Source organism: Triturus cristatus, chromosome 3_1 (assembly GCF_964204655.1).
Source record: "Triturus cristatus chromosome 3_1, aTriCri1.1, whole genome shotgun sequence".
Classification (NCBI taxonomy): domain Eukaryota; kingdom Metazoa; phylum Chordata; class Amphibia; order Caudata; family Salamandridae; genus Triturus; species Triturus cristatus.
Window position 1 is genome coordinate 1,098,731,144 of NC_140583.1, and position 26,146 is coordinate 1,098,757,289.

At 43.5% G+C, this 26,146-nt stretch overlaps 1 protein-coding gene across 1 annotated transcript in view; it reads right to left on the reverse strand.

The window, feature by feature from the left end:
• Window positions 1-26,146, reverse strand: part of GLI2 (GLI family zinc finger 2) — a 231,520-nt gene that overhangs the window by 155,519 nt on the left and 49,855 nt on the right. The window contains exon 2 of the mRNA XM_085645973.1: window positions 8,696-8,801. Within this exon, the coding sequence (XP_085502099.1) occupies window positions 8,696-8,754 (59 nt within the window). The 5' untranslated portion in view covers window positions 8,755-8,801. The remainder of the gene's footprint in view (window positions 1-8,695; window positions 8,802-26,146) is intronic.

The following is a 26,146-nucleotide window of genomic DNA, read 5'->3' on the forward strand; positions in this document are numbered from 1 at the left end:
TACAGTAGTGATTAAGTGCGGGTCCGGAGATCTCAAAAGGATAAGAAGAACCACTGCTGTATATGATCTTCTTGTGGGAGACTTAACATTTTGCTAAGCTATTCCCTGCTTGAAGGTATATCAGGTGTCGAAAAATGGTAGAAGATGGTTCGATCATGCATGCACTAAGGCCCTGACTGAGCTTAAGCATGCCATTCATCGGGAACCCCGGGAACCCTCCTTAATAAGGGATGTAAGGAACCGTTACAATTTGGCACTGCAACAGAGGAAGAATACCATAAAGAGGGTGGTTTGGGAAGAACTATGTGATGCCTCACAGTCTAAAGATACATCTGCATTTTGGAGGGTGGTAAATGCGCCTCTCCTTTTTGATAATACTAAGGCTCGTTTAGAAATTGCAATTAGTGAGGATGACTGGGTCACACATTTTTCCACACTCTATATGTGCTTAGAACAGAGCCCACATAAAGTTTCTACCTCACTATGTGAGAAAGGGATGGATGTACAAAAAGTAGCGGTTACTCCATTGGAGATCCTACGGGAGAAAGGGGGGGTTGCCGAAAAAATAGTGGTTACCCTGCCTGAGGTCTTACTGAGCCTGAAAGCTACAAAGAGCAGAAAGGCAGCAGGTCCAGATGGGATCCCAGCTGATCTATATAAAGCAAACAGCGATTTCTGGGGCCCCATTCTGGTACAGCTCTTTAATGCAGCCTTAGCGAGGGGCTTAAGTCCGTCATGGTTTACATCTATTATTGTTCCCATTTATAAAAAGGGAGATAGACAAAATTGTGCATGTTATAGGCCAATATCCCTACTCGATTCATCTATAAATATCCTAGGTAGAGTTATTTTAGCAAAATTACAAAACTGGGCGGAGGAAAACGGGGTAATAAGTGACCTACAGTTTGGTTTTCAAAGGGGCATAGGAACTATTGAGCAGTGCTTAAATCTATTTCTTGTACAGCAGAAGTATATATCGATAAAGAAGGAGCGCCTATATTTTACATTTGTCGATCTTACTTCTGCTTTTGATTGTGTGTCCCATGATAAATTATGGAAACTGATGCAAAGGATGGGCGTGGATGATTCGATTATTTGCTTCTTGAGGGAGCTGTATTCTGGGGCTACAGCTACTGTTCGCTATGGAAAAGGGGGGGAATGTAGTAGATCTTTTGGGATAGGGCGTGGAGTACGCCAGGGCTGTGTCCTGGCCCCTTTCCTTTTCCTGATCTACATAAATGGGTTGGAGTGTCGCCTACTGCAGGAGTGCAGAGATGTGCCTGTTGTTGGTACTCAGCGTATCCCTGCGCTCCTGTATGCGGACGATGCTGTCTTAATGGCGAGAACACCAATTGCCCTACAAAATTTAATAGTATCCTTCAATAAGTTCATGCACAGTTTGGATTTAAAAATCAACTGTACTAAAACTTTTACCATGAACTGTGGAACACGATCCAAGAAGAAGATGAAAACTATGCAAATAAATAATGTTTGCTTAGAAAACACGCCCACCTTTTCTTATTTAGGCATCTTGTTTCATGAGACTGGCTCATGGACAAGTGCGATTAGGGCAAGAACACTTCTGTTCTCAAAGACAATAATGGCTTTAAAAAGCTTTATACAGAAACTGGGAAAGAAGCCCTTTAGGGAAATTTTAACTGTGTATATCGGTGGCTGTGTAAGGAGCAGGACTCTGGGGGTATGCCAATATAAACGCTATGCAATTAATTGAAAATAAGTTTATGCGGTACATGCTGTCTGTACCCGATAGTATTGCAACCCTTAATTGTCATGAAGAGCTGGGGCAGCCGTATATCTCAGATATAATAAGAATTCAGCCCATTTTACGATGGCACAGGGTTTGGACTGTCAATGAGTGTGTTGTAAATCGTGCTATACTTCAGGATGGGCTACAACTTGAAAACGTAAATGTTTTCAAATGGTTAAAGTATGTGAAGACCTTTCTGACAGAAACTCACTGTCAACAATATTTTGAGGATCCACTTTCAATGGTACACATCTCTAGAAAATTACTGAAAAAACTATGCATGGAACACCTCAGGGAAAAAAGATTGTTAGAGGAAATAAAGAAAAAGACAGTGTGTTCTCATCAGATGATACTGAGTGGTGCTAAATTACAACCATACTTATGCCTCTCTATGTCAAACTATGATAGATTTTGCCTTACACGTTTTAGACTTAATATTGTTTTTAGATTATTAACTTTCCCAGAAATGAACTCTTGGACCAAGGAACTGTGTTTATGCCCATGTGATGAACTATCTTCGCAATCTGACATTCATGTGCTGTTTTTCTGCAGATTTTATACCTTGCCCCGTAGGAAATTTATTGTCCCAATTCTTAAAGAGATGATGGCAAAAAGATGCCGTCCAGCGTTTTTAGATTTGCAAAGAAGGGACACTGTATTTATTGTTGCTTCTTTGACAGAATTTTTTTAATATGTTTTTAAACTGCGTAAATCGATGGATGGATAATTTTTAACCGTCCATATAGAAAATTTGCACTTCTCCCCTGTAATAGCAACTATGTATTGAGTTATTTTTAATTGTATTTGTATTTTTGTTGCTTTTATGGTTACTGTTTGTTAACCGAATAAAGTACATTTTGACTTGAGGTGTGCTCCAGTATTGAAGTATACAAGCCACTACCACTTCCAGAGAAGCAGATATCCATCTGTTCCACTGAGGTGTGATCCTAGGGCTGTCAATAGAACTGTAAAGTACGGGTAGTCTTGTTAAAGGACTCAGCTCTTGACAACTCATGTCTTTAGGGCCTGCTTGATAACTTCCCAATAACTCACTAGATTTAGGCATGAAAGCAGTGTGTGTAATTTCACAGTTAATGTCATTACCTCTCCTCCAGCAGGCAAACTCCATGCTGAGATATACTTGGTATAGTTTAAAGAGTGTCTGGCAGCAATGACAAAATACTTTAATATTAGGCTTGGAAGGTGAACTCTGCTGCGTTTGTGGAGTTTGCAGAGTATTTTTCTCTCGGCCGTCAATGTTAAGCTGGCTAGCGCAAGCGTGCAAAATTCAACGCTAGACCACCTCCCAGAGAGAATTCTCAACATGGGCGGTTGCGAATGGCTGCGACCACTCACGTTGAGAAACCTTCCCTTCGCGTTGAGGAAGCTGCCGCTCGAGTAGAACATCTACTCGAGCAGCAGAAAGAAGCAGCGCCCTTTTGCGCATGGTGCCATTTACGCCCAGCGCTAAAAATCAGAGCCACTGGCATGACCTAACGCACTGCGCTTCTTGCGGGACTCTGCCCAGCAGAGTTTTTTGGTCACTTTGTAGTGGAACTCTGCCCAGGCCTATTTAAAATATGTGAACGTGAGCCTTGCACTTTCATGCTCCTGCCAGGGGTCTCGAGAAGATCAGCCCATTCAGCCTGGGTGTACAGGTAGATAACTGCCGGTCTCCCTGAAGTGAGCATGTCAGTTGTAGTTGGTCTGGAGAAACATTTGGTTAGAGCGGTTTTGCATAATCCTGAGACCAGTCCTATGAACCCCAAAGCTGAAGGTAGGACAGTATGGCTGATGTTTAAAGTGTCTGGGGTGTGGGACCCGTATGGCATTTCAGACATTGAGAGATCTGGTTGTACTGGCAAGTCTGACTGCGTTCAGGTCAAAACCCACCTTAAGGGGCTTGGAAAATGTTACCCGTTCATCTGCAGTTATGTAGTCTGCACTATCTATCCCTATGGAGAACCAGAAAACCAGTATTTAATGCAACCTCTTACTTGTAAATCAACGTTATCCCAGAGGATACCGAAAGGTGCCACAATAGATCTATTGCCATCTTTATAGGAATGTTATGCCAAACCAAAACCAGAGATCCTTTCATCAGGTCAATGGAATGGCCTGCGTTTAATTTTATAACATAGACGTGTAAGGGTTTGAGTTCATTTGTAGCCCCAACAGAATGTCTTTATTGGATGCGATCAGGTAAGTGGCCTGTAAGGGTTTGCGTGGACAATAATAAGTCCGTCCGACTGAGTGTCTGGCTATAGTTTTGAGAATTTGAGAAAAGTATGGGTCACCGCCCCAAACAAAGTCTCTAGAGGCCTTGTCTATGTGTTGCAGCAAATGCAGGGGAATGGACAGTGTAATCATTCCGTGAATCTAGTTAAATCAGCGGGTAGTGATCAAACAAACAATCTTGCTCCTACTCTAGAGCTAAAGTAGTAGTAGAAAATATCCCTGTAAGCCAACAGTCATTACGACTATTAAAGGGTCAAGACTGCCAGGCACCATGTGACACAAACCTCTCCCTGTAAGTGTTGACCCATGTGAAACCATGCTCACCAAGTAATGTGCTGATAGTGGTATAGGGGAGGGGCAAAACCTCACATATTGAATTTTCAAATAAGCTTCCAGACTAGAGTAGCAGTTCTGAAACTTCTATAAATTCTGCAGCTCAGTGGGCTGGTCATATTTCTTCTAAATCAGCAGATCGCAACAAGTGTGTTGCTACTGGATACATGCCACAAGGAGACATCTGAATATGAGCTCCTTTGTCAACTGTGAGCTAGGAAACCTCAGCTCTAATCTTGGCTTCTCTCTTACAGCAAACTGTGCAAACCTGTGCATTACATTTGATGTTATTAGTGAAAAGAAAGGTTGAAACTACAGTGTTCTGTATTAGGAAAAATTGGACAGCTCCAGCACTGATGGAGAGGATTTGGCCTAACGGCAAGAGTGGTCGACCTCAACGCTGGGGAACCAGGTTTGAGTCTCGGCAGGGATGTTCAACATCCTGTGATTCTGGGCAAATCACTTAATCTCCATGTGTCTAACAAAAATGAATGTGTCCGTATGTAATGCAACTGGTGCTCATGTAAAGCGCTCTGATACCTTCGGGTCTATTTTGCACTATATAAAACCTCCCCCCCAAAAAATCCTGAACAGCAAATGATTTTCCGATGGCGAATTAGTGACTTACTCAAGAGCAATCTGTGTTCAGCCATATATACAACTATAACGCATCCTAGAATGTTTTTAGCTAGCTTTAAAGCATTCATATTTTAAATGTCATGTGTTTATTGCTCTGCTGCCCCTAGTATGACTCCCGAGCTCTATCTGGAATTGTCCAGTTACTGCATTCCTTATCTTAACATAACATATGTATTTGTAAAGCACACATTCGCCCAAGGGTATCTAGGTGCTGAATAACAGATGTTTATTATTACCCAACGGTACTCATTTAATCAACTTCAGAAGGATGAAAGGCTGAGTGGACCAGCCGGGATTTGAACCTGTGATCATGAAGTCAAACAGAGACCCCTACAGTGGGTGCATTAGTCCACTAAGCCACAAGACTCAGCAAATGTTGCATGTGTGGCTAGGCATTTTGGGTGGATGCGACATGTGCCACATGCAAAGACCTGTGAGGTGTTCTGTATTTGTGGGTACGAGGGTGGTGATGCACCTAGATGTGGTGGAATCGAGAGAAGGGGGAAGAAGGGAATGAATAGACTTTTGTTGAGATGCCAGCAGACTCAGGTTTGTGGGAATGGCTGGTCTGGTGAGTGGATATGGTGTCTCCTAGATCAGCGGTTCTTAACCTTTTGACTTATGTAAACCCCCACTGCATCATTACTGGTATCTGGGACACCCACTGAGTAATTATTGAAAGATGAAGACCCCTGGCCTAAGCAGTTTCTCTAATTTAAACTTCAAAATAATACACAAACATACAAAAACTAGTATACACTTAACAAATGCTCAAATATTTAAATATTTGTTTAATGCACAATCAAATCTAGAAAAAAGATACATTTTTCAATTTTGCTTCTTTAAATGTAAATACTTTTTTTATTTTAATCTCTTAAATGTAGTATTATTTAATTTTGTTAGACAGTTGCGGACCACCTGAGTAGGGGGTCCTTGAAACAGGTTAGGAACCACTGTCCAAGATGGATTTAGGTTGTGACACCTTGAGGCGTTCTCCGAGATAATTGTGACACCTTGAGGCGTGCTCCGAGTTACTTGTTTAGTATGACATTGCTAACGAAACATCACTAAATATAAAGACATAACACATTTGGTTTTGGTTTTCCAAAAATATTTAGAGAAGGTAATGTGGCACAGTAAAGGGGGCCTTTTTGAGGTCGAATGGGAAAACAGTCCAGTTCTTTCTTCATGATTAGAGTTGTTCTTCTATATAAAATATATTGCAATTTTTGTTCTCCATATTTTCTTTCTCTTTACTTGGAGCTAACCACTAACCACATCTGTTCCACTTCTGAAGGGTACTGTATCCATATTTACTCTTTAGTTAATTTTAGGATTTACTTGCGTTCTCCACAAGCGAAAGGCAAAATTGTTCAGTTACTTATGTGTACGTACAATATCAGATTCTAATAATAAACCTGGCAGCAGACTCTTTGTACAAAATCATCTTGCTCTTTTAACGTTATGTTTTCCTTCACCAATGTATTAAGATTAAACAATCTCTTGCCTGGAAAGTGGACACTCGCATCTTTCTTCTTGAAATTCTTTCATAACATAAATTGTAGGGATGCCTTGCCTTGCCTTGCTCCAAGCCCTTATAGACTTAGGAACCAGGTGCCCAAGTTGCATACATGGGTCAATATGCATAGCTGCCAAGTTTTCCAGATCCATGCGTGATGAGCTGCTCCAGTCCAGGTTTTTTACCTCTGAATTCTGGAACTTGTAGTCCCGGAATTAAAGTGGAATAAGGACTAAAGGAATAAATCTAGACCGTAGCAGCTCATCACACATGATCCTGGGAAACTAGTCAGGACTGACTTTGCCGCACAACCCCAGAGCAATCCTAGATGAGGAGCCGTCACTAGAAGGAGGTACATATCATTGCCAAATAAATTCCTATCGCTCCTGATCCGAATCTTATTCGAATTATGGCTCATTCCACAAAACAGTACAAATAAGTCTAGGCTATCACTATCCGCTAAAACCAACTTTAAGTGACCTGTGACTCAGGGTTAAGATGCTGAACTCTTACATGGTGTGTAAGGGATTTAACTACAAATCGTGCAATCGAACAACCACACGAGATATACAAAGTACGTCTAGATAAAAGTAATGTGATAGGGCCTCACGCTTCACGTCGCAACTAGTATCTGTTTTCATCACTTACGGTAGCACAATCCCAATATAGCAAACAAAATATCAATCTTGTACCCCTTGAATGTTTGTGGGCATTGTGTGAGAAACTTGGGTACTCCACTAGACCCAACTGAGCTATAGAAAATTGGATAACGCCACACAATAGAGGTTAGAGGTCATTCGTCGTGTTCATTATTTTCACAAGGATACAAAGAGCGCTCTTGTCCCTTCATATCTAACTCTCTTAAATGAGCGTGTAACAAAAAATGAGACTGGTAACCGTATACACTGCCACTGAGCTGTACCCACCGAAACCCAGGTATTGTAGATGTTCTTCAACATGTTCACTTGTATAACTGATATTAATTTTAAAAAAGAAACCACCACATCATGATAAATCAATCGTACTCAAAATATTCACCAACATTATAGCTTTGAGCTTTTATCCATCAGCAACATTTTACAACCTAGAATAACACATTTTCACAAAAAATACAGCCTACAGGACCAACTCTCGAAGATAAGGTTTGAGCAATGGTAAGGTGGAGGGGGAATAATTTTACACAGCAAAAAAGGGTCAGCACTGCACTGTACTTTTTGTCCCTTTCAGTAAACTTTGTACTAGAGAAAACACTGCTAAAAAGTACCACTGGTGCCTTAACCGAGAAGTTGTGTAACTTAGCTTGATATCAATTATCTTCAGACTGGAAAGGGAGAAACAGCGTGGTATTATAAAACAGGTCCAAATGTTAGACCAGTGGTTCTTAACCTGCGGACCCCAGGCTCCAGGGAGTTTACAATGCCGCTCAGGGGGTCCACGGCTACTTACAAAATTAAACATCATTAACAGCTTAATAAAGTGTGTGTATATTTATATATATATACATATATATATATATATATATATAATGTTAAATGTTAAATGTAAAATTTGAAAAGTTCTGTAGGTGTGACGAAATTTAAAATGGAAGCAGAAAATTGAGTTGGCATCCTCAGATTGATCAGTGGGAGCAATGATAGTACGTCAAATAAAATATCATAAAGACGATGGGTGGCCTCAATTGAATTTAGAAAAGCTACACCCTTCCCATCATAATTAAATGTTTGATTTTTATAATTCTTTGTGAATCCAATAAAATATTGAATCTGTTTATTTGTTTGATGAATGCTTGTTTCTGCATTTTTGTGTATTGTTTTGAATTTTAAATGATCAAAATTGCCTAGGTCAGAATACCCGGATTCCAGATATGTTTCAGTGGGCGTCCTGATATTTGATTAATGATTCAGTGGGGGTCCCGGATTCCAGTAATAATTAAGTGGGGATCCTCAGAAGTCAAAAGGTTAAGAACCACTGTGTTAGAGCACGCATTGGCACCCCCCTCCACCCCCCCCCCCCCCAGCCCAAATCATTTTAGCAGACTCGGACATGGACTCACAGATCAAGAGACTATGTTAAAAGGGGGTTACTTTTCTTCTTCATAGGAACGAACAGTGATTGAACAGTAGCCACAGATTTGACTCCTTTGAGCATTGAGTTCAAAGGAGAGAAGTCTATAGAGAAAGGCATGCAGTTCGACTTACCCATGAATGGCGTGGATGGCATGCGGCTCGTAATGGTATCTCCCTTCCTGGTGACGCATGTCGATTGGGAAGGGCGCATGGAATTCTGGAAAAAGATGAGGAGCCACTGCAGAAAGGGGAGAGAAAAACAAGAAAAAGCGAGTTAAAAAGGGCAATATCTTCGCCAGCCCATTTTAAAATATTTTCAAAGGACGTAAAACTCCATGAATTTCAGAAGAAGTGCCGCACCAGCCGAGGGAGTCTCGTGGTGATCTGCGGTATCACAGGCGCATGCCGGGCACAGCCGGGATGAATAAGTAATCAAAGTCACTCGCAGGGTTCCTACATCTTGCACATAAAAGATCTCCAGCCGTGAGTTTTTTTCTTCCTTTTTGACACAGACAAGGAGGCGGGTGCTCTTTGAACTTGAGAAATTGCAAAAGGAACCAGGCGGGAATAGAAAATCACAGCTTGGGAGCGCAGGATGGAGGGGACGGGCGTGACACCTCTTCATTGGACCGATCCCCCTTCTGACCCTGGGTCCTGGATGGGCCTAATCTACCACCATGTTCCATGTGTCTATGACCTGTCGGGGTAGAAGAGGGAGACTCACCTAGGCCTGTAATATCACAGCTGCGCCACTAGCACCGAGGTAGCCCGTCGAGCAGTTGGTGGCTCAGGTTATGAAAAATGGGGCTAAATTGCTCTCACTTGTCACTGTTTGCCATCCGATGGCACTCACGCATTAGGGAAACGAGTGTCTGTCTGTGGAGGAAGGAATGGAATTAGGGAACGGAGGAAGGTCTGGTCTGGATAAACAGATGACGTAAGGAGACAGCGAACACCTAATCAAGACCAAATAAAGAGATGAGCTCGAGTCAAGGTCATTGACCATATACACACCATACAGAATAACCACGGTCACAATAATGTCATCAGTGGCGTCTCCTCCGCTAGTGCGGAGGAGCGTTGCCCGACTGCTTTTTGCAGTGTAAAAAAAGGAAAAATGATATGATAATAACCAAAGGTTATTATCATTTTAGTTTTCCCCATTGCAGCGTCTTTGCGGGTTGGGCTGCTCTCAGAGTAGGGCGAGGAGTGGTTTGCACTCCCTATGTGAGCATGAGTGCTTGGCCGGCCCTCTCGGGCCACCCATAACAGTCATGCGCACATACCGTGTTCTCCATGCAGGCTGTATTACAGCCTGCGTAAAGAACATGTCCACCACTCCATCCCCGGCGCTCAGACCAATCACAACGCTGCATTGCAGTGTTGTGATTGGCTGCAGGGAGCCTGAGAGCCCTGGTGCTTCCTGCTTCCCGTCTCCCTCCCCCAAGAAGCAAGGAAGAGGATGTAGGAGAGGCAGCGGCCGGCCAGGTACCAGCCAAGAGGTAAGCGTTTTTTAAAAAATCTATCACCACCCACACCTTCCCTTCACCCCGCTCCACTGCTGCTAATAGGATAGCAGCCGCCGCTGAATTTCATTCAGCCTCACTCACTAACGCAAGACTGAGAATAGACAAATTATTTTTCTTTGCATTTCTGTATAAAAAAGTGGGACTTAATGAATGCCACAGTAATGCCACACTAAGGGCCCGATTATGAGTTTGACGGCGCGGCGGCAGGACTGCCCCACCACCTCACCGCCAAAACTGCATGAGGACCGCACACCTATAATGTTTTTTTTTTGTCAAGCCAAGCATATAGAAGCTTCTTGATTGCCGCGCTACAACCAGGGATCGGCGGAGTCGGCGGTCCCAGGCTGGCACGACCACTAGGGTTGCAATGTGGCAAGACCGCCACCATCGTGCCACCACAAGTCTGGCGATCCTCGGACCGCTAGACTTGTAATCGTGCCCATAGTGTATAACAGACTTTGTGGACCAAAAACAAGGCCTTCTGACTTTGTGTGCACTGTTGCAAACAGGAACTTGAAGCATGAATTCAGCAACAGGCGATGTGCACAGAAGCAGTGTCTCCAATAAAGCAAAAGAGCTCACTTTATTAATGCCTCCTCCATGGAAATCTGCTCCTAATCTGAAGGTCACATTTTTCAATCCAAGTAATTGCAGGGGTGGCGCGGCCATTGGAGCGGTGCTCCCCCCAAAACCAAATGAAAAATTAATTGGTAACTTATTACCATTTTTTTTTTTCATCCTTTTCTCGAGCCAAGGGTCAGGGTGGGGGCGAGGTCACTACTGGGTGACAACAGCACGGAGGAGGATAGGCTGTCTATGCACTTATGTTTCAAGTGCGCATGCCTTTTTGGCCGGCCATCTTAAGAGGGCCAGTCACACATGCGCACTTTAAACATCTTTAACCCAGCTGTCTTCAGCTGGGTTAGAGTCAGTGCAGGCCTCCAGGGCGCTGTGGAGCACCAAGTGAGGCCGCTCTCTCCAATCAGGGCGCTGCTCTCACAGCATGATAGCAGTACCCTGATTGGTCAAGGGAGTTCCAGGCTCGAGCTTCCAGTTCCTGTGGAGGTCCGGAGCAGAGGATGTTGCGTGCGCCCGGTACGTTTTTTTGGTTTGTTTTGCATGCGCACTGACACCGCTCCCCTCCCCCCATAGATTCTAGCCTGCATAATGAAACTTCCTATAGGATGTTGAAGGTGCTGCAGTTCTAGGAGTGTATCATATAATGTTAAGAGTTAAGAAAATGCCAAGAAAATGGAAAAAAACACACAGGTAAATCCTATTTAACGAACAAAGAAACCTATAGTGACATCCAATAGACAGTTACCAGGATATTTCAAGAAAAGAAAGTCTATTTGAGGCCACACACATCTAATTTGAGGCCGTAGGCATTAAATGCCAGTTCCCCATCTGGCCTCTAGAAAGACAGATGATACAAACGGATGTGAGTGCCTTAGAAGCCAGATATCAACATAATTGGAAATCAACATAAAATGTGTTTCATCCCTTTTACTGTTACATTCTTCCCCTCCGTTGTATAACAATTGCAGTACTTTCATCCTGCATTTAAAACACGTATTTTCGTTTTACTATTATACCTGTTATCAACTTAAACCTAATTGCTTCACTTGTCCTCTTGCTTAGCAGGTACATATCTAAAAACAATCCAGGAGGCACACTTGTTTGTCTGCACATGCCAATCTCACTTTTGTGGCCATTGATTCTTAGCCTACCAGTCGGGGCACCGTCATTTTTGTTGCTACAATCAGTGGCACCGCCATTGGGTGTCACCTTTTGGCTGCCAATGCAGACCTAATGGCTTTGCCGATGGTTTGGTTTTTAAATGCCTTTTGCCAATGCTTTGCAGCATCTGCAAATCACACTTCAAGGTTCTTTTTCATCCATCCTTCCTCTCTTTATTTCTGCTGTTCATTTCTTTCTGCCCATGTCTCTCTTACTCTGGGTCAAAGTCTGATGATGAACAAGCATTGGCAAAGCCATTAGGTTGTGCATATGCAAGTGACACAGAGTAAATTGTCTCAGAGTAGAGTGAAGTGGTGTAGAGTGGAATGGTGCACAGTGGAGTGGAGTAGTGCAAAATAGAATAAAGTGGCATAGAGTACATGGCATAGAGTGCACTGGTGTAGAGTGGAGTAGTACAGATTAGAGTGCATTTGTGTGGAGTACAGTGGCATAGAGTGCAATGTTGCAGAGTAGGGTGGAATAGAGTGGAGTGGCATAGAGTGGAATGTCATTGATTGGAGTGGTGTAGTGTACATGGTGAAGAGTGCAGTGGTGGATAGTAGAGTAGAGTGAGGTAGAGTGCATTGGTGTAGAGTGATGCAGAGTAGAGAGGTGTAGAGTGAAGTAGCTTACAGTGGAATGGTGTAGAGTAGAGAGTAGTGATGCAGTGTGGAGAGGTGGAGAGTGAAGTGGCATAGTATGAGTGGTGCAGAATAGAGTACAGTGGCATGAAGTGGTGCAGAGTAGAGCGGAGGGGGGTAAAGTGGAGTATGCATGGTGTGGAAGCACACTGTCATTACAGACAACACATCTTCAATTGAAATTACCATTACTTTTGCACATACATACAGTTTTACTGATAAATGTGTACAGCACACAAACTATAACATGTGGAAATGTAATCACCTAGTGTATTGACGTGTTTTGATGGTATTAATATTTTTGTTTCCACCACACTTCAGAATTTCTCACAGTAGCCAGCATAATTCTCACATAAATACCCTCACTCTGAAGTCAGAGAAAGAATAGTAAACACTAAGCTCTCTCAGAAGACAGAGCCTGACATTTGACATCTCTCTTTGAATGCACAGTATGTGACAAGATAAGAACAAGAATTAAAGGACAGGTTACAGAAAGAATGATTTGGGCATGGGAAGGGACCAACTCAAGCTGGATAGCCTAAAACAAATAAAGCCAGTAAATAGAAAGCAAGAAAATGTGAGTTACAAACCAAAAAGCCAATGGTAAGCAATAGGAGGAATGCATTCCCAGGGAAGCTTTCTGAATGTCCCCAAGATGTTGTTAGCAAACCAGACAGCTGTGCTGTCTGGTAGGCTTCGACTTAAAAAGTGAAATAATGTGTACACATGCAAACGTCATGTTCCAGCAGCCCGAGTGATGATGTCAACGTGCAAGTGTCACCAAGAAAGTGTGGACATACTGCATGACGAAACTTCCATTTTGTCTATTTTTTATGTACCGTTCCAAGATGGTGGAAGCCAATCTTGCAGCAGTAGTCATAAAAGAATAATGTAAACATGTACAAAAATGCATTCGTAAAAGTTAAGCAGCAAAATACTGCTACTTTGCCCTCAAAAAAATGTGTGCAATGGGGGGGGGGAGCAACAGAGGTGTGGGGGACAAGTAAGTCATTGCGGTACAAGCAACAGAGTGTGGGGATGGTGGGGTAACAACGGAGGACCTTTAGGCAGGGGGAACTATAAAAAAAGCTAGAAATGGAGGGGGTAGGAGGAGCAGTGGATGAGGCAGTGGGGGGAAAATGGAGCAAACTTAGGGCATGGGGAGAGGCAGGTATTTGATGGAGAGAGCAACATACAAAGAAATGAGAAAGAAAACACATGGACTCCCATGGAGTGCTGAAAGAGAAAGATAAAAGGAGTTATCTGAACAGCAGCAGTTTAAGCATACATGCCATCCAATCAAAAAGATGCAAAGAATCTGTGCTCAGCAGAGGAACAAATACAAAAAGAGGAAGAAAAGCCATAAAATAAGAAGCAAGAAAAGGAATCAATGGTAAGCAATGGGTTGGCACAAAGCCCACTGTTATTAATGGTACTGCCCACATTAGGTCTTCGACAACAACTGAAAGCTGTCTGTAGATGAGACCTAAACACATTCATCAAAACCAACTGCTTTCATGAAAATAAATATTTAAACTAGTTCATTTGTTACATTTTAAAGTAATAGAAATAATCAAAAGATATAAGCATTCCAGTGCATAAAATTTGCAAATAAGCTTACACTTTCTCGTGGAACAATGGTGCGGACAGTTAATGTTTAAGGTCTGCTGGAGAGTGGGAAGAACTGCCTCACAGTCTTTTGTTTTGGGAGCAACTTGAAAATTCCAATTTAAAAGTTTGATTCTTCCTCATCGTGTCAAATTCGTTGTCCATGGCACCGCCGTCTGTCTATCCATATTAAAGTAAACCAGGAGCACTTACAATGAAACTGGGGACCTTTTGTTAGACACGTTTGACAGCCCAAACGGGAAAAAAACTGAAAATTCCTTTGGTGTCAGGATATGGTGGACTGCCCTCTTGAGCATGGGTCTTCAAACTGGGGGGCAGTCCCTCCTAGGGAGGCCTCAGGTGAACGCAGGAGGCTCCAGGCTCTGGCCAAAAGAACCATTATGCTCTGCAATGGGCCTTCACTGACATCTTTTGCCATTTATATCCTAGTTGGGAGTATGTGTCAAAAGGGAAGGGGCTCCAAATATTCTTCAAACCCCCCAGCCACACACTGGGGATACTTTTAATAGCTATAATTTAAAAGAATAATTGTGAGAAATTCAGGGGGGGGGGGTCAGTGATTTTTTTATTCTACTGGGGGGGCGGGATTAAAAAAATTGAAGACCACTGCTCTAAAGACTCTGAAAGATTAGCCAACAGGTCACGACCCCTCAAGGACATGTTGTATGTGACCTGCCCGGGCACATCGGCCTGTCAAGAGGGCCCAGCCTGTAAAGGGGTTTTGCACTGTCCACATGGGTATGTAGAGCCTGTCTGCCTCTTTCTCCTCTCTGCTTGAAAACTTGATGTTGATTATTTGTAAAACTTTGTGTGTGAAAGTCCTGAAGATCGTCTCAAAGAAATGTGGACAGTGGGGCAAATAGGAGTGCTAAGAAGGAGGAAAAGGAACCAAGATAGATTGGCTATTTTTTGACACAGTAGTCTTCTCCGAAATGGTGGTATCTCAGGGGCCAGGTGTTCCGCCTAAACTGGACAAGACTACATAAGACTGGATAAAAAGTAAGCACTTCGGCTAAGAGCCCAGCATTCACCTAACTTCTAAATGAACATTGTTAATGTTGTTTTTGTGTTTTTTAGTATTGTTACTATTATTACTATTATTTTATTTCTTAATTTATTTGTTGAGTTTTATATAGGGCGAACTTGACCCCAAGGCATCAGAGCACTTCACAATATTTGCATGGTGGTAAATTATGAGGTTTATAAATTGGGGTGGACATAAAGGCAAAGTGGCAGTACGTGAGCGAAACATGAAGGCATCATCAGTAGTTTGTACGTTTTTGAGGTAGATAGAGCATATAAAATATAGATATTATTTTAACAATGCATAGTAGCAGGACATATTGTTATTGTTTTTAATTTACCATTATGTTGCAAATAATAACAACAGCATTGGTAGCATCATCATCATAATGCAATAATCATATTCGCTTATTATCTAGGATTTATTTCCTTTCTTCCCTCCACTAGCAGGGCACGAAATATAATATTCTTGGCTTCCTCCACCACCGTGCAGCCCTGTAAATTATTAGGTAATGCCATTTGTTCAACCACCTGCCAGCCCCCTCCTTCAGGGAAAGATGTGACAGAAAGTCCAATTCCTTGAGGTTCCTTGAGATCCAGGAGAAAAGCATATTCAAATGTTGGCACTTCAGGGAGAACAGGTTGGTCCGCCAGCATCTGGCCAGTTAGCGTGGGTCCTCCGGCTCAGAGGCATGTTGGCGATATGGTAATTCTGACACAACTCCGGTGGTGCGGACAGCATAGGGACCACAGGCTGTTGCCAACATGTCAGAAAACATTGATACTCTGAGGACCATAAATACTTTGACTTCCTTAACATAATTTGTACTCTCCATTATGTAGAAGACCAAATAGTATATGTCATTGCTGACCAGTGCTTGTTTTTTTTACCTCAAAAGGTTAAAAGGATATGTCCTGCGGCTTTGATACTGACTTGTAAAGCAGATGCCTTAAGACATGGGTCTGTTTCGGGAAGTGATGCTTGTGACCAGGGACTATGGTATAGAGGTCTTAGGGTTGTGTATTAGCATTTATTTACATAGCACATGTCCACCACGATTGTGGCACATAGCCCTTTAGAGCTAGATCCTGAGTGATGGACCGGAGATGGGCCGATCTTGTGTCCTCGTGAAGGGTAATGAAATAACAGGGATCCTAGGAAAGTACCAAAGCTCTAATTACAAGCTGGGGTATTTCATCTGGAACAATAACTTGGGGTGATGGACACAAAATCACAATTATGAGTCTCTGGCCTCTGGCCTCAGAATGGGCAGACCTGAGAAATCTGTACCCAGTAATTCTGGGCCCGTGGATACAGGGCTGCTACATTCGCTGCAAAGGCATGGGTTGTGGACAGTGGCATGGCCTAGCCCCTGCTACCCACCTGCAACAGTCCAGAGGAAGCAGAAAATATTCCATCCATGCATTCGGCACGCCCACTTCACCCTCCAATGGGCACGGCCGCTGACACAGTCTGCCTGCTCAGAGCAGGTGAAAATGCTAGCATTTTTGGTCGAAATATGAGAAAACCTGGTAGCTTCAGATCTGAGCAGGACTTCCCATTTTGTAGAGAAAAATCATGTAAATGGCTGGTCTTTGTTACGGAAGTACATGCTGGTAACATAGATTATGGTCCCCGGCATCTCTGCACCAAAGTCCAGTCTATTCGAGATGAAGGCCTAAGAGTAAGGACTTTGTCTATCGGTCTGTCTGTTGTCTATCTATCTATCTATCTATCTATCTAGCTATCTAGCTATCTAGCTATCTATCTAATAGTCATTGTGTTTGTTTGTCTCTCTGTCTATGTATCTATTGATATGTATCTGTCCAGCTATCCTTCTGTCTGTCTGTCTGTCTCTCTATCTGTCTGTCTCTCTATCTATCTATCTTATTGTTCATTTATTTAATTTTTCTGTCTCTGTATCTATTGATTAATACATTTCTATTAGTATCTATCTATCTATCTATCTATCTATCTATCTATCTATCTATCTATCTATCTATCTATCTATCTATCTATCTAGTAGTATATTTCTTTTAAACTGCATTCGGGTTCTTTCTAATTACCTGGCGCTCCTCAAGACACATTAAAAAATCCATATGTGCCACTACCTAACAAAAACTTTTAATTCTGCTAAATAGCTGTAGAAAGGATTTCTTTGTAGAAACGCCTCTTAGGACGTTTTATCTAAATAGAATGAATGTGCAATGCACACGACAAACTAAATCATTAAGAGGCGCTATTATCAAATAAACCAACAGTACGCTTTGTATTAACCTAAACATTTGGTGTTGACCGACCTGAATGTGTGCTTGCCGATTACACGTTATCGACCGCAAGTGCTCAACCTACTGGGTTATCTGTCCCATCCACTGTTCTATGGGTTGGAATCCGAAAGGCTGGAACAGCAGAGAAGTGACCTATGCAATGGGCGGTGGTGCTCAGTGTACAGGGCCTGCACTCAGAGCAGTGCAGTTACCCCCAGAGCAGCACAGCGTTACCGGACAAGAGGGAAGAGCAAAAGTAACATAGCACTCTCGGCAATGTGCATACAAGGCATGGGGCGAACCAGGAATGCACCTTGCTGCAGTCCAGGTTTTCATTAACACAAAGCAGCCTCCTTCACTGCTAACAAACATTCCGGAAGCTGAATATTACCCAAAGTATCCTTGACATTAGGGCAATTATCCCAGTGCCACTTTTACATTATTTTACATGTTCCCACCATTGGCACGCAACCTTAACCAATGACAAATGCATTCTGGGTCTGGTGGACGAGTGGACTCATGCAGCCACTCCGTGAGTGTGTTCTGATCTCATGCTCACACGTTCAAACCCTGGAAGGAGCACTCAGCTTTTCATCCTTCTGAGGCCGATAAAATGAATACACTCTAGCTGGGTAATTAAAAACATCTGTGGAGTGAACATGCCCTTTACATATACACGTTAATTACCGGTCAAATGGGTTTTAAGTTTAAACATAGATTTTATTTTGAAATAATGCAACCAAGTACAAGCCAACACATAAGTATCAGAGGACAATTAAAAACATTGAGTGAACTAAAACTTATGTACTGTGGAAACAAGGAATAATGAATTAAAAATAGTTGCATATAGAACTTTTGCTATAAACTATATAGAGGTCAAATGAGTTTAACAGTGTACCTTGACGAGACAATAATTTTCCCAAACCAGGGCTGACTGGATATGACCTGCAAACACTGGCAGGTCTGATGAACGTAATGCTGGGTGACCAGAACTGTCCTCGCCACCAGGGACACCTGGTCCTTATTTACCAAAGTCCCCAGCGTTTTTTTGCTCTCAGGAAAGAACACGTGTATCCCGCTCTCTGTGGTAGACAATGCACAGGAATCAAGCCAGAAGTGGTACTTCTGTGAAGGGGTGCTCGCTGCCGTTGCGCATGTGCAGAACGCTCACAAACAAAATGGCGCGCACGTGGCATGCCCATGACCCTCTTACACACTCTGGAACGGGGAAGGAATGCGAAGCTACCAAGTCTTTGAAGTTGTTCTGGAACCTAGACGATTAACCAGCTTCCGGACCTCGAGAGGAATTTAATTCCATAATCTGCAGGTAGTGATTTTTTAATACAAATGAAAGGAAAGAAGGGCTGCAAGGGCTACGTAATGAATTATTGGGTCCCGGGGGTCTGCGAAGAGACGGGCGCAGCGACCTCTACCACCACTCTGTTCTTTGCAGGACTTAGCCCTCAAGACAAGTACATGGACTTCCTTGCCTGTCACTGAGCCCTCGATCTTCAGGAAGTGGGGGTGGGTGTGGGTGGTTGGGTGAGAGTATATTTACCTTCCTGTGCATCTGCTCCATAGTCCCCTGTGGGGAGGATATAATCTCTGAAATATGAGGTAGACCACGTGCAGAGGTAGACCACGTGCATCCACTCCGCAGCCTGTTTTTTGGGGAGATTGGTCCCTGGAAGAGCAGCTGGACTGTTGTACCAACAGCTGCCCAATAAAGAGCATGTAGTAATAGCGGAAATACACATCGAGAGAGTGGCTGTGGAGGCCACAGGCATTTAAAAGCTCACTTTGTGCTATCGGGACAGTTAGTTGCCACATTCTGAGGTGAATGCACTCCCACGTGTATGCCCCGGCGTGGCGTGAATGCACAACAACATGCATGCTGCTCAAGTGTAAGGTCAAAGCACTCCTACTTGTGTGCCCCATTCTGAGGTGAATGCACTCCCACGTGTATGCCCCGGTGTGGCGTGAATGCACAACAACAAGGATGCTGCTCAAGCGTGTATGCCCCGGTGTGGCGTGAATGCACAACTACATGCATGCTGCCCAAGTGTGAGATGAAAGAACTCCTACTTGTGTGCGCCATTCTGAGGTGAATGCACTCCCACGTGTATGCCCCGGCGTGGCGTGAATGCACCACAACCTGCATGCTGCCCAAGTGTAAGGTGTAAGCACTCCTACTTGTGCGCCCCATTCTGAGGTGAATGCACTCCCACGTGTATGCCCCATTCTGAGGTGAATGCACTCCCACGTGTATGCCCCGTTGTGGTGTGAATGCACAACAACATGCATGCTGCCCAAGTGTGAGGTGAAAGCACTCCTACTTGTGTGCCCCATTCTGAGGTGAATGCACTCCCACGTGTATGCCCCAGTGTAAGGTGAATGCACTACTTCTTCAATGCCTAAGTGTGGCATGAATGCACACCCACATAAATGCCACAATGTGAGATAAATGCACTTTCACATGGATGCCTAGGAGTGAGGTGAAAGCATTCCCTCTTGTATGCCCCAATCTGAGGCGAATACACTCCCACATGTCTGCCCCAGTGTGTGGTGAATGCACTTCCTCTTGTCTGCCCAAGTGAGGCATGAATGCACTCCCACATGTATGCCCAAGTATGAGGTGAATGCACTCCTGTGTGTATGCCCCAATGTGGCGTCAATGCACTCCCACAAGCATGCCTAAGGATTAGGTGAATGCACTCCTATCTGGATGCCCAGGTGTGAGGTGAAAGCACTACCATTTGTATGTCTCAGTCTGAGGTGAAGGGTGAAGGCACTTCCACGTGTATGCCCCGGGGTGAGGTGAAGGCACTCCCTCTTGCATGCGCAAAGTGTGAGGTGAATTCACTCCCACCTGGATGCCGAGGTGTGAGGCAAAAGCACTCCCACTTGTATCACTCAGCCTGAGGTGAAAGCACTGCCATCTGTGTGCCCCAGTGTGAGGTGAAAGCACTCCCATATGTATGTTCCAGTGTGAGGTGAAAGCACTCCCACATGTATGCCCAGTGAGCTGAAAGCACTCCCATATGTATGTTCCTGTGTGAGGTGAAAGCACTCCCACATGTATGCCCCAGTATGAGTTGATTGTACTCCCAAGTGGCTGTCCCTTTGTGAGATGTATTCATTCCCACGTGGCCGACCCAATATGAAGTAAATGAACTCCTACTTGGATGCCCCAGTGTGAGATGCGTCACACACACTGGAGCATACACGTCAAATAGGGCATCATGAGCTCATATATAATGTAATATGGCGCCAAGTTTTCAGCCCTGGCTTTCAGTTAACATCATAATGCACTGAGAGTGGTAGTCTTGGTTCGGCTAAATAGATTTTAGTGCTCAGTAAAATGAACGCTTGGGAAAGGAAATGTTGTACCCTTTAGACATTGAGCCATCCTGTAAATTGCCCCTTGGAGTGAAGTTTGAATAAGAGCCCTAGTCCTTTAGGAGTCGGTTCCCAGAAGTAAATATTGTATTATGGGTTATAGATAGGATTCTTGGTTCTATTATTTTTATTTTTACATTCCATTTACCACTACTTCTTTTTGATTGGATACTGGTTTCTTTTTTTGGTTGGCTGACAGGAATACGTTTCAACGATTACATTTCAACACCTATTTAAATGATATATGTATACTCCCAATTTAATGTCTGAGCAATTTTGTTGTATTAAGTGACCCTATAAATTAAAACAATAATTTGGCTGTAAAACTTTAGCATTACAGTGCTAACACCTATGTACACATGCAGCTGTTTGTGTTTTAGTATGAATCATACCCTTTTTGGTCTCTTCTGAGACAGTGCACGCACTGCTTGAACTCTTAGTTGCGAGAGATATTGAATAAAACAAGGGGCTTGTAACCTGCACACTGCTTAACATTCATTGGTTTTTATTGGCATTCTTATTTGCTGCCTTCTGATTGGCTAGCGCTTACGTGCTTCACTTCCTCTTCTTTCAGCTGGAGCATGGAACAAGTACTGAATGGTTCAGCTTGATTGCTGTCCTTCTGATGAGTGCGCGGTAATTGAGGCACTTACTTTTATTTTTTTTCTTCTTCCCTGTTGTTCTTGTTGAACCACTTGTCTTTTGTAGCTAAGTTTTACTATGCAACAAACACTTCAAAAGAAGCCCTTTTCTAATTTGAAATGGATGTTTAATGTGACATGTTATCTGCTTTTATTATGACAACCTATGTTGTCTGTTTCCAAATGTATTTTACATAAAGCAGGTGGGGCAATTCCTTTTTATGACAGGATTTTTGGCCAAGTGTGAAATGTTTTTTTTTCATTCATGGGAAGAATAACTGATATGCTCAGAATCACAGGGGTGCTGTGCACAGACCTAAAAAGCATTGGCAAAACCAATAGGTCGCGCCTGGCACTATTGGCTCTGCCATTGCCTTCTGTTCATTCTGTGCAGCATGGTAATTGCCGCGTTTAGTAATAAATTGTAGCCATGCTGTATAACATCCAGCGCTGATGCACTTTAAAAAAAAAAAAGGACATTAGGCCTGGTTGATTCATACACTTTTTAAAATTAGCTTTAAACTCACTGCAAAGCATACGTGCTGCTGTAAGCGTGGCTCCCAAAAAATTGCCAGTGCCAACAGCTCTCGTAGGCTGTTTGTTGGAACTGGGATCAAGATCTTTTGATTATACTAAAAAATATATGTATAATATACTACTTAAAGGGGCTTTCAGACAGTCCTCTTCAACCAGAGTTCCAAAAGCCCCAGAAGACCTGTCTATTCGGCTAATCAACTGGGACCCTGCCGGCGCATGGATACCCTCACTAGTGACAAGAAGCGCTCTACAAGTCTACTGATTGATTCATTGGTCCATTGGTCTGTTATTTTCTCTTTCACAGTTTTCTTCCATCCACTACAGCAAAGGCAATGAATCTGCCCAATTCAGGCTTGACTAACTTAACTGTGACAGCATGTTTCCCTTTCACAAGGAGAACACCCACAAAGTAGTTCCTTCAAGTGCCAGGGTCTAGTTAGGCAACACGTGCTTTATAAACAAAACAATTGTTTTTACTTAAGGCATTTTTTTATATTGATGGGGCCCCCTGCAGCTTTCCCAAAGTATAAAAGTTTGTAAAAAAATAGGGGGGGGGGGCTGACAAAGTCAATAGGCTAGCGGCCAATGTCAGACCTACTGGATTTGCAAATGCATGCGCTACTTCTGAGCTATCAATAATACAGATATTGGCATAGAAATTATAGCTCACAGTGGGAATAGATAAACTAAAGAAGACTAAATTGCTGCTTTTATGTTTTTTGTTTTTAATAGAACACAGACAGAACAGAAGGAAATAAACTCACAAACTCTTAATCGGGCCTTCTCATGCCAAGCACTTCAAGTCTGGAACCACCTCCCTGCAGAAGTCAGACTCACATGAACTGGCTGGCTTTGTGAAAACAGTTGAAAACGCATTCATCGGAAACAAATTTGAATCTTAAAGCCGGAATATCCCCTTCCTCTCTCCTGTGTTTTTTATTTCTTCAAAGTGGACATACACTGTTATATCATATGTAAAAGCACTATGCTGCACCTATGGCGAGGTTCCCCTGATGTAAATATCTATAATAAATACATCAATAAAATGTTATCTATGTTGATGCTTAACAATTTATAAAAAACAAAAACTGGGTGGTTTTGCGGAGCCTGATGGTGCTGAAGAGAAGGATGGGGGTGAGCAGACAGGGAGGTCAAACTAGTCAGTTAATGTTATGCAGCCACAGTCAGGACGCTCTTGGTTAAGTGATCTGCCATGACTAAATGAGCTCCCGGAGAAAAAAAAATAGCGAAAGTGAAGCCAAAGTTAATGCAGCATTAATAATGGCCAGGGTGACTCGGTGCAGGGGACAGAAGGATCCGGGTCAGGCAAGGCGAGAGACAAAGAGCAGCGAAAAATGGGGTCAGTGGATGATGATGAAGCAGGCCCGCCAGGAACGCCCCAAATTCTCATCGGATGAAGTCATGTCCAGAGCGGATGGAGAGAACATTTTGAATTAAGGGGTCCTCGGGAAACAAGGGCCCAGAACTGCAACTTATTCGACCAAAACTACCAGAGAGGGATTCATTTCTGTTCAAATGCTGAACCTTTGGCCACAATGAGAAAAACACCGTTGGGTAAAGCAATTTGTGCATCTCATTCAATTTAAAATGTAGAAAGGCTCATCTCAAGACCATCACAGTGGCATGATAGAAAACGATATTTGTGTACAAAAACAAATCCAGTATTCAATGATATGTTGTGTATTAGGAGGATACAAAATTACCCACTGAAAATACAACAGAAAAAAATATCCCGCCTACAAGTTTCTGGCCCCTGCAAACCTTTCATGTAGCCCCCCATGACAAGGTATTTCTCCAAATAAACAAGGCGTGACAAATTCTCATACAGTAATTAATGGAATTTTAGTAATTACGCTAGCCACCTAAAAGCTTAACCGAAATGCTCACTGATTTTTTTAGTCTGCCTTTGACAGAAATGTTTTGATAACTTTTGTTCCTCCTCCCACATTTCCATCAAATAGTTGGGGCAAAATAAGAGATCTCTTCCAACTGTCCATTCTCAAGTGTCTGCCCCCAATCTGCATCCATCAGACTGATCCAAAGCACTTATGATGATACTGCTACTACTACTACTACTGCAACTACTACTGATATAATAATAAAAGGCAGCTTAATTTAGCGCTTCCCTCTCCACTTCTACATTTTTAAGTGCAATTAATAGCAGTGTTACTATTTCCCAGATTAATGCTATCTGATGTCTCTTCCTGCCCTTGTTTCAATAACCAGTTCCCACGCATCCCACCCCCACAGTGCCTCAAAGCGTCCCCATGTCAAATGCTAGGCAGTCAGCCTAGGACTTCCTGAATGAGAATGGGTCTCTCTAATAGGACACCACCACTCACCTTGAATTGCCTAGTAGCTCTCAATTTCCTTTCACAGACCCAATTCTCTCTTACCTGCCCAGTGTCTGCAGTCTCCCTGTTTTCTAACCAATGCCCCTAATTCATTGAATGTGTACGCAATAACCAAGATGGCCAATTTTAGGGAGCCTATTTACAAACTATCAGCTACAAATGGTTCTATTGGTCTTTTCTTAGAAAGAGACGTTTTCAATCAGCAGCAAACCCAACTCAGATGGTCAAAAGCACACCTCAGTCTGCCAAGAGTCAACTCCGATGTGCCAGGGCCCACTCCAGTCTGCAAATAGCCCACTGAGTCTATCAGGAAACATATCCAGTCTGTACAGACCCCACGGTCTCTGCCAGGAGCCTATTCCAGTCTGGCAAGTCAAAATCAGTCTGCCAAAAGTCCACTTCTGCCTGACGGGGTCCACTCCAATCTGCAAACAGCCCACTCCGGTCTTTAAGGAGCCCACACCAGTGTGCTAATCGCCCTGTCCAGTCTGACAGGAGTTCATTCCAGTCATTAAGGAGACAACGGTGGTCTGCTAATGCCCCGAAACAGTTAGCAATGAGAACTCTCGAGCCCACCAGGATTCCACCTCAGTACAATGCTAACCTGCACTACTCTGAAATTCCTTCATTCCGACACACCCAGAAGCCCATGCCAGTAGTCTATGAGCACTACCCTATTTCACGAAACCCAGGAACACATTTTTCCAATAGCCTATTCTGACGTGCCCGGAGGCAACCCTAGACACAGGCACCAATACCAGCACACCAGCAGCCTGCATTGACAAGCACACAAACACATGCCTGTGCGACACGCCTCCAAGTGCCACTCTCTGCATGGTAGGATCCTCGCTCAGCCCATACCAGCCAATCAGGGCTACACTCTTGCCAGCCAGGATCCCACATCTGCCAGCATGGACTCTCCATCAACCATCTTGGAGCCACAGATAGCCATCCAGTAGCTCAGCTTGGCCAATCAGAGGCTTTCCCAAGTTTACCAAAAGCCACCTTCAGTCCAGTAGACTATCCTATCTCAATGGATGGCCAAGCAGCCCTACCACAAACCCCACATTGCCCATCAGGAGTCCAACAAGGCCAAGAGACAGGCCCAACCACTAAAAGCCCACGGTTATCTACTAGCAGCCACAGAGCTCATTGAGCCTCACTAGTGCCTCTCAAGAGCCACTATGATCACGTCATACGCACAGAGCTTGTGGCGACCCACCCGCTCTGAACCAACCCAACCCTTGCAGTAGCCACAGAGATCTCATTAGGAACACCATCCGCCTGCCTGGAGCAAGTCCTAGGCCATAGGGCCCTGCTCAAGACTTAAATGCCCAGTGGGTCCCTCAGAAGCACTACCCAACTCACCAGGAGCATGCTTCACCAAGCTAAGTGGCACAGGCAAGAAGCCATGAGGAATCCATCCATTCCTCACCAAGTTGGAAACTGCACATCTGGAGCTTCTGCCAGTTTATCAGGGTGGACCTTAAACTTATCGTGAATCTGCTTCACCCTGCCATGGGTGTGGCCAAGCCCACTTAGGCAAGCACAACTTGCTTGTTCATTTCCAACTCTGCAGTGAACTGCTGCCACATGAGCCATTATCTTGTGGATCAGCCACAATCAGTGCTGACTTTTGGCAAACCACACACTGCATGCTGGTATTTTTAATCCCATACTTGTATCGATGAAAGTGCAACGATGTGTTCTGGAATGCAAAGTGCTACTGGTTCAAATGACAGGTCTGGCTGACATTGCCAAACGTGACAAAGTACCACTTGGCAGGTGTGAGTTGTGTGTT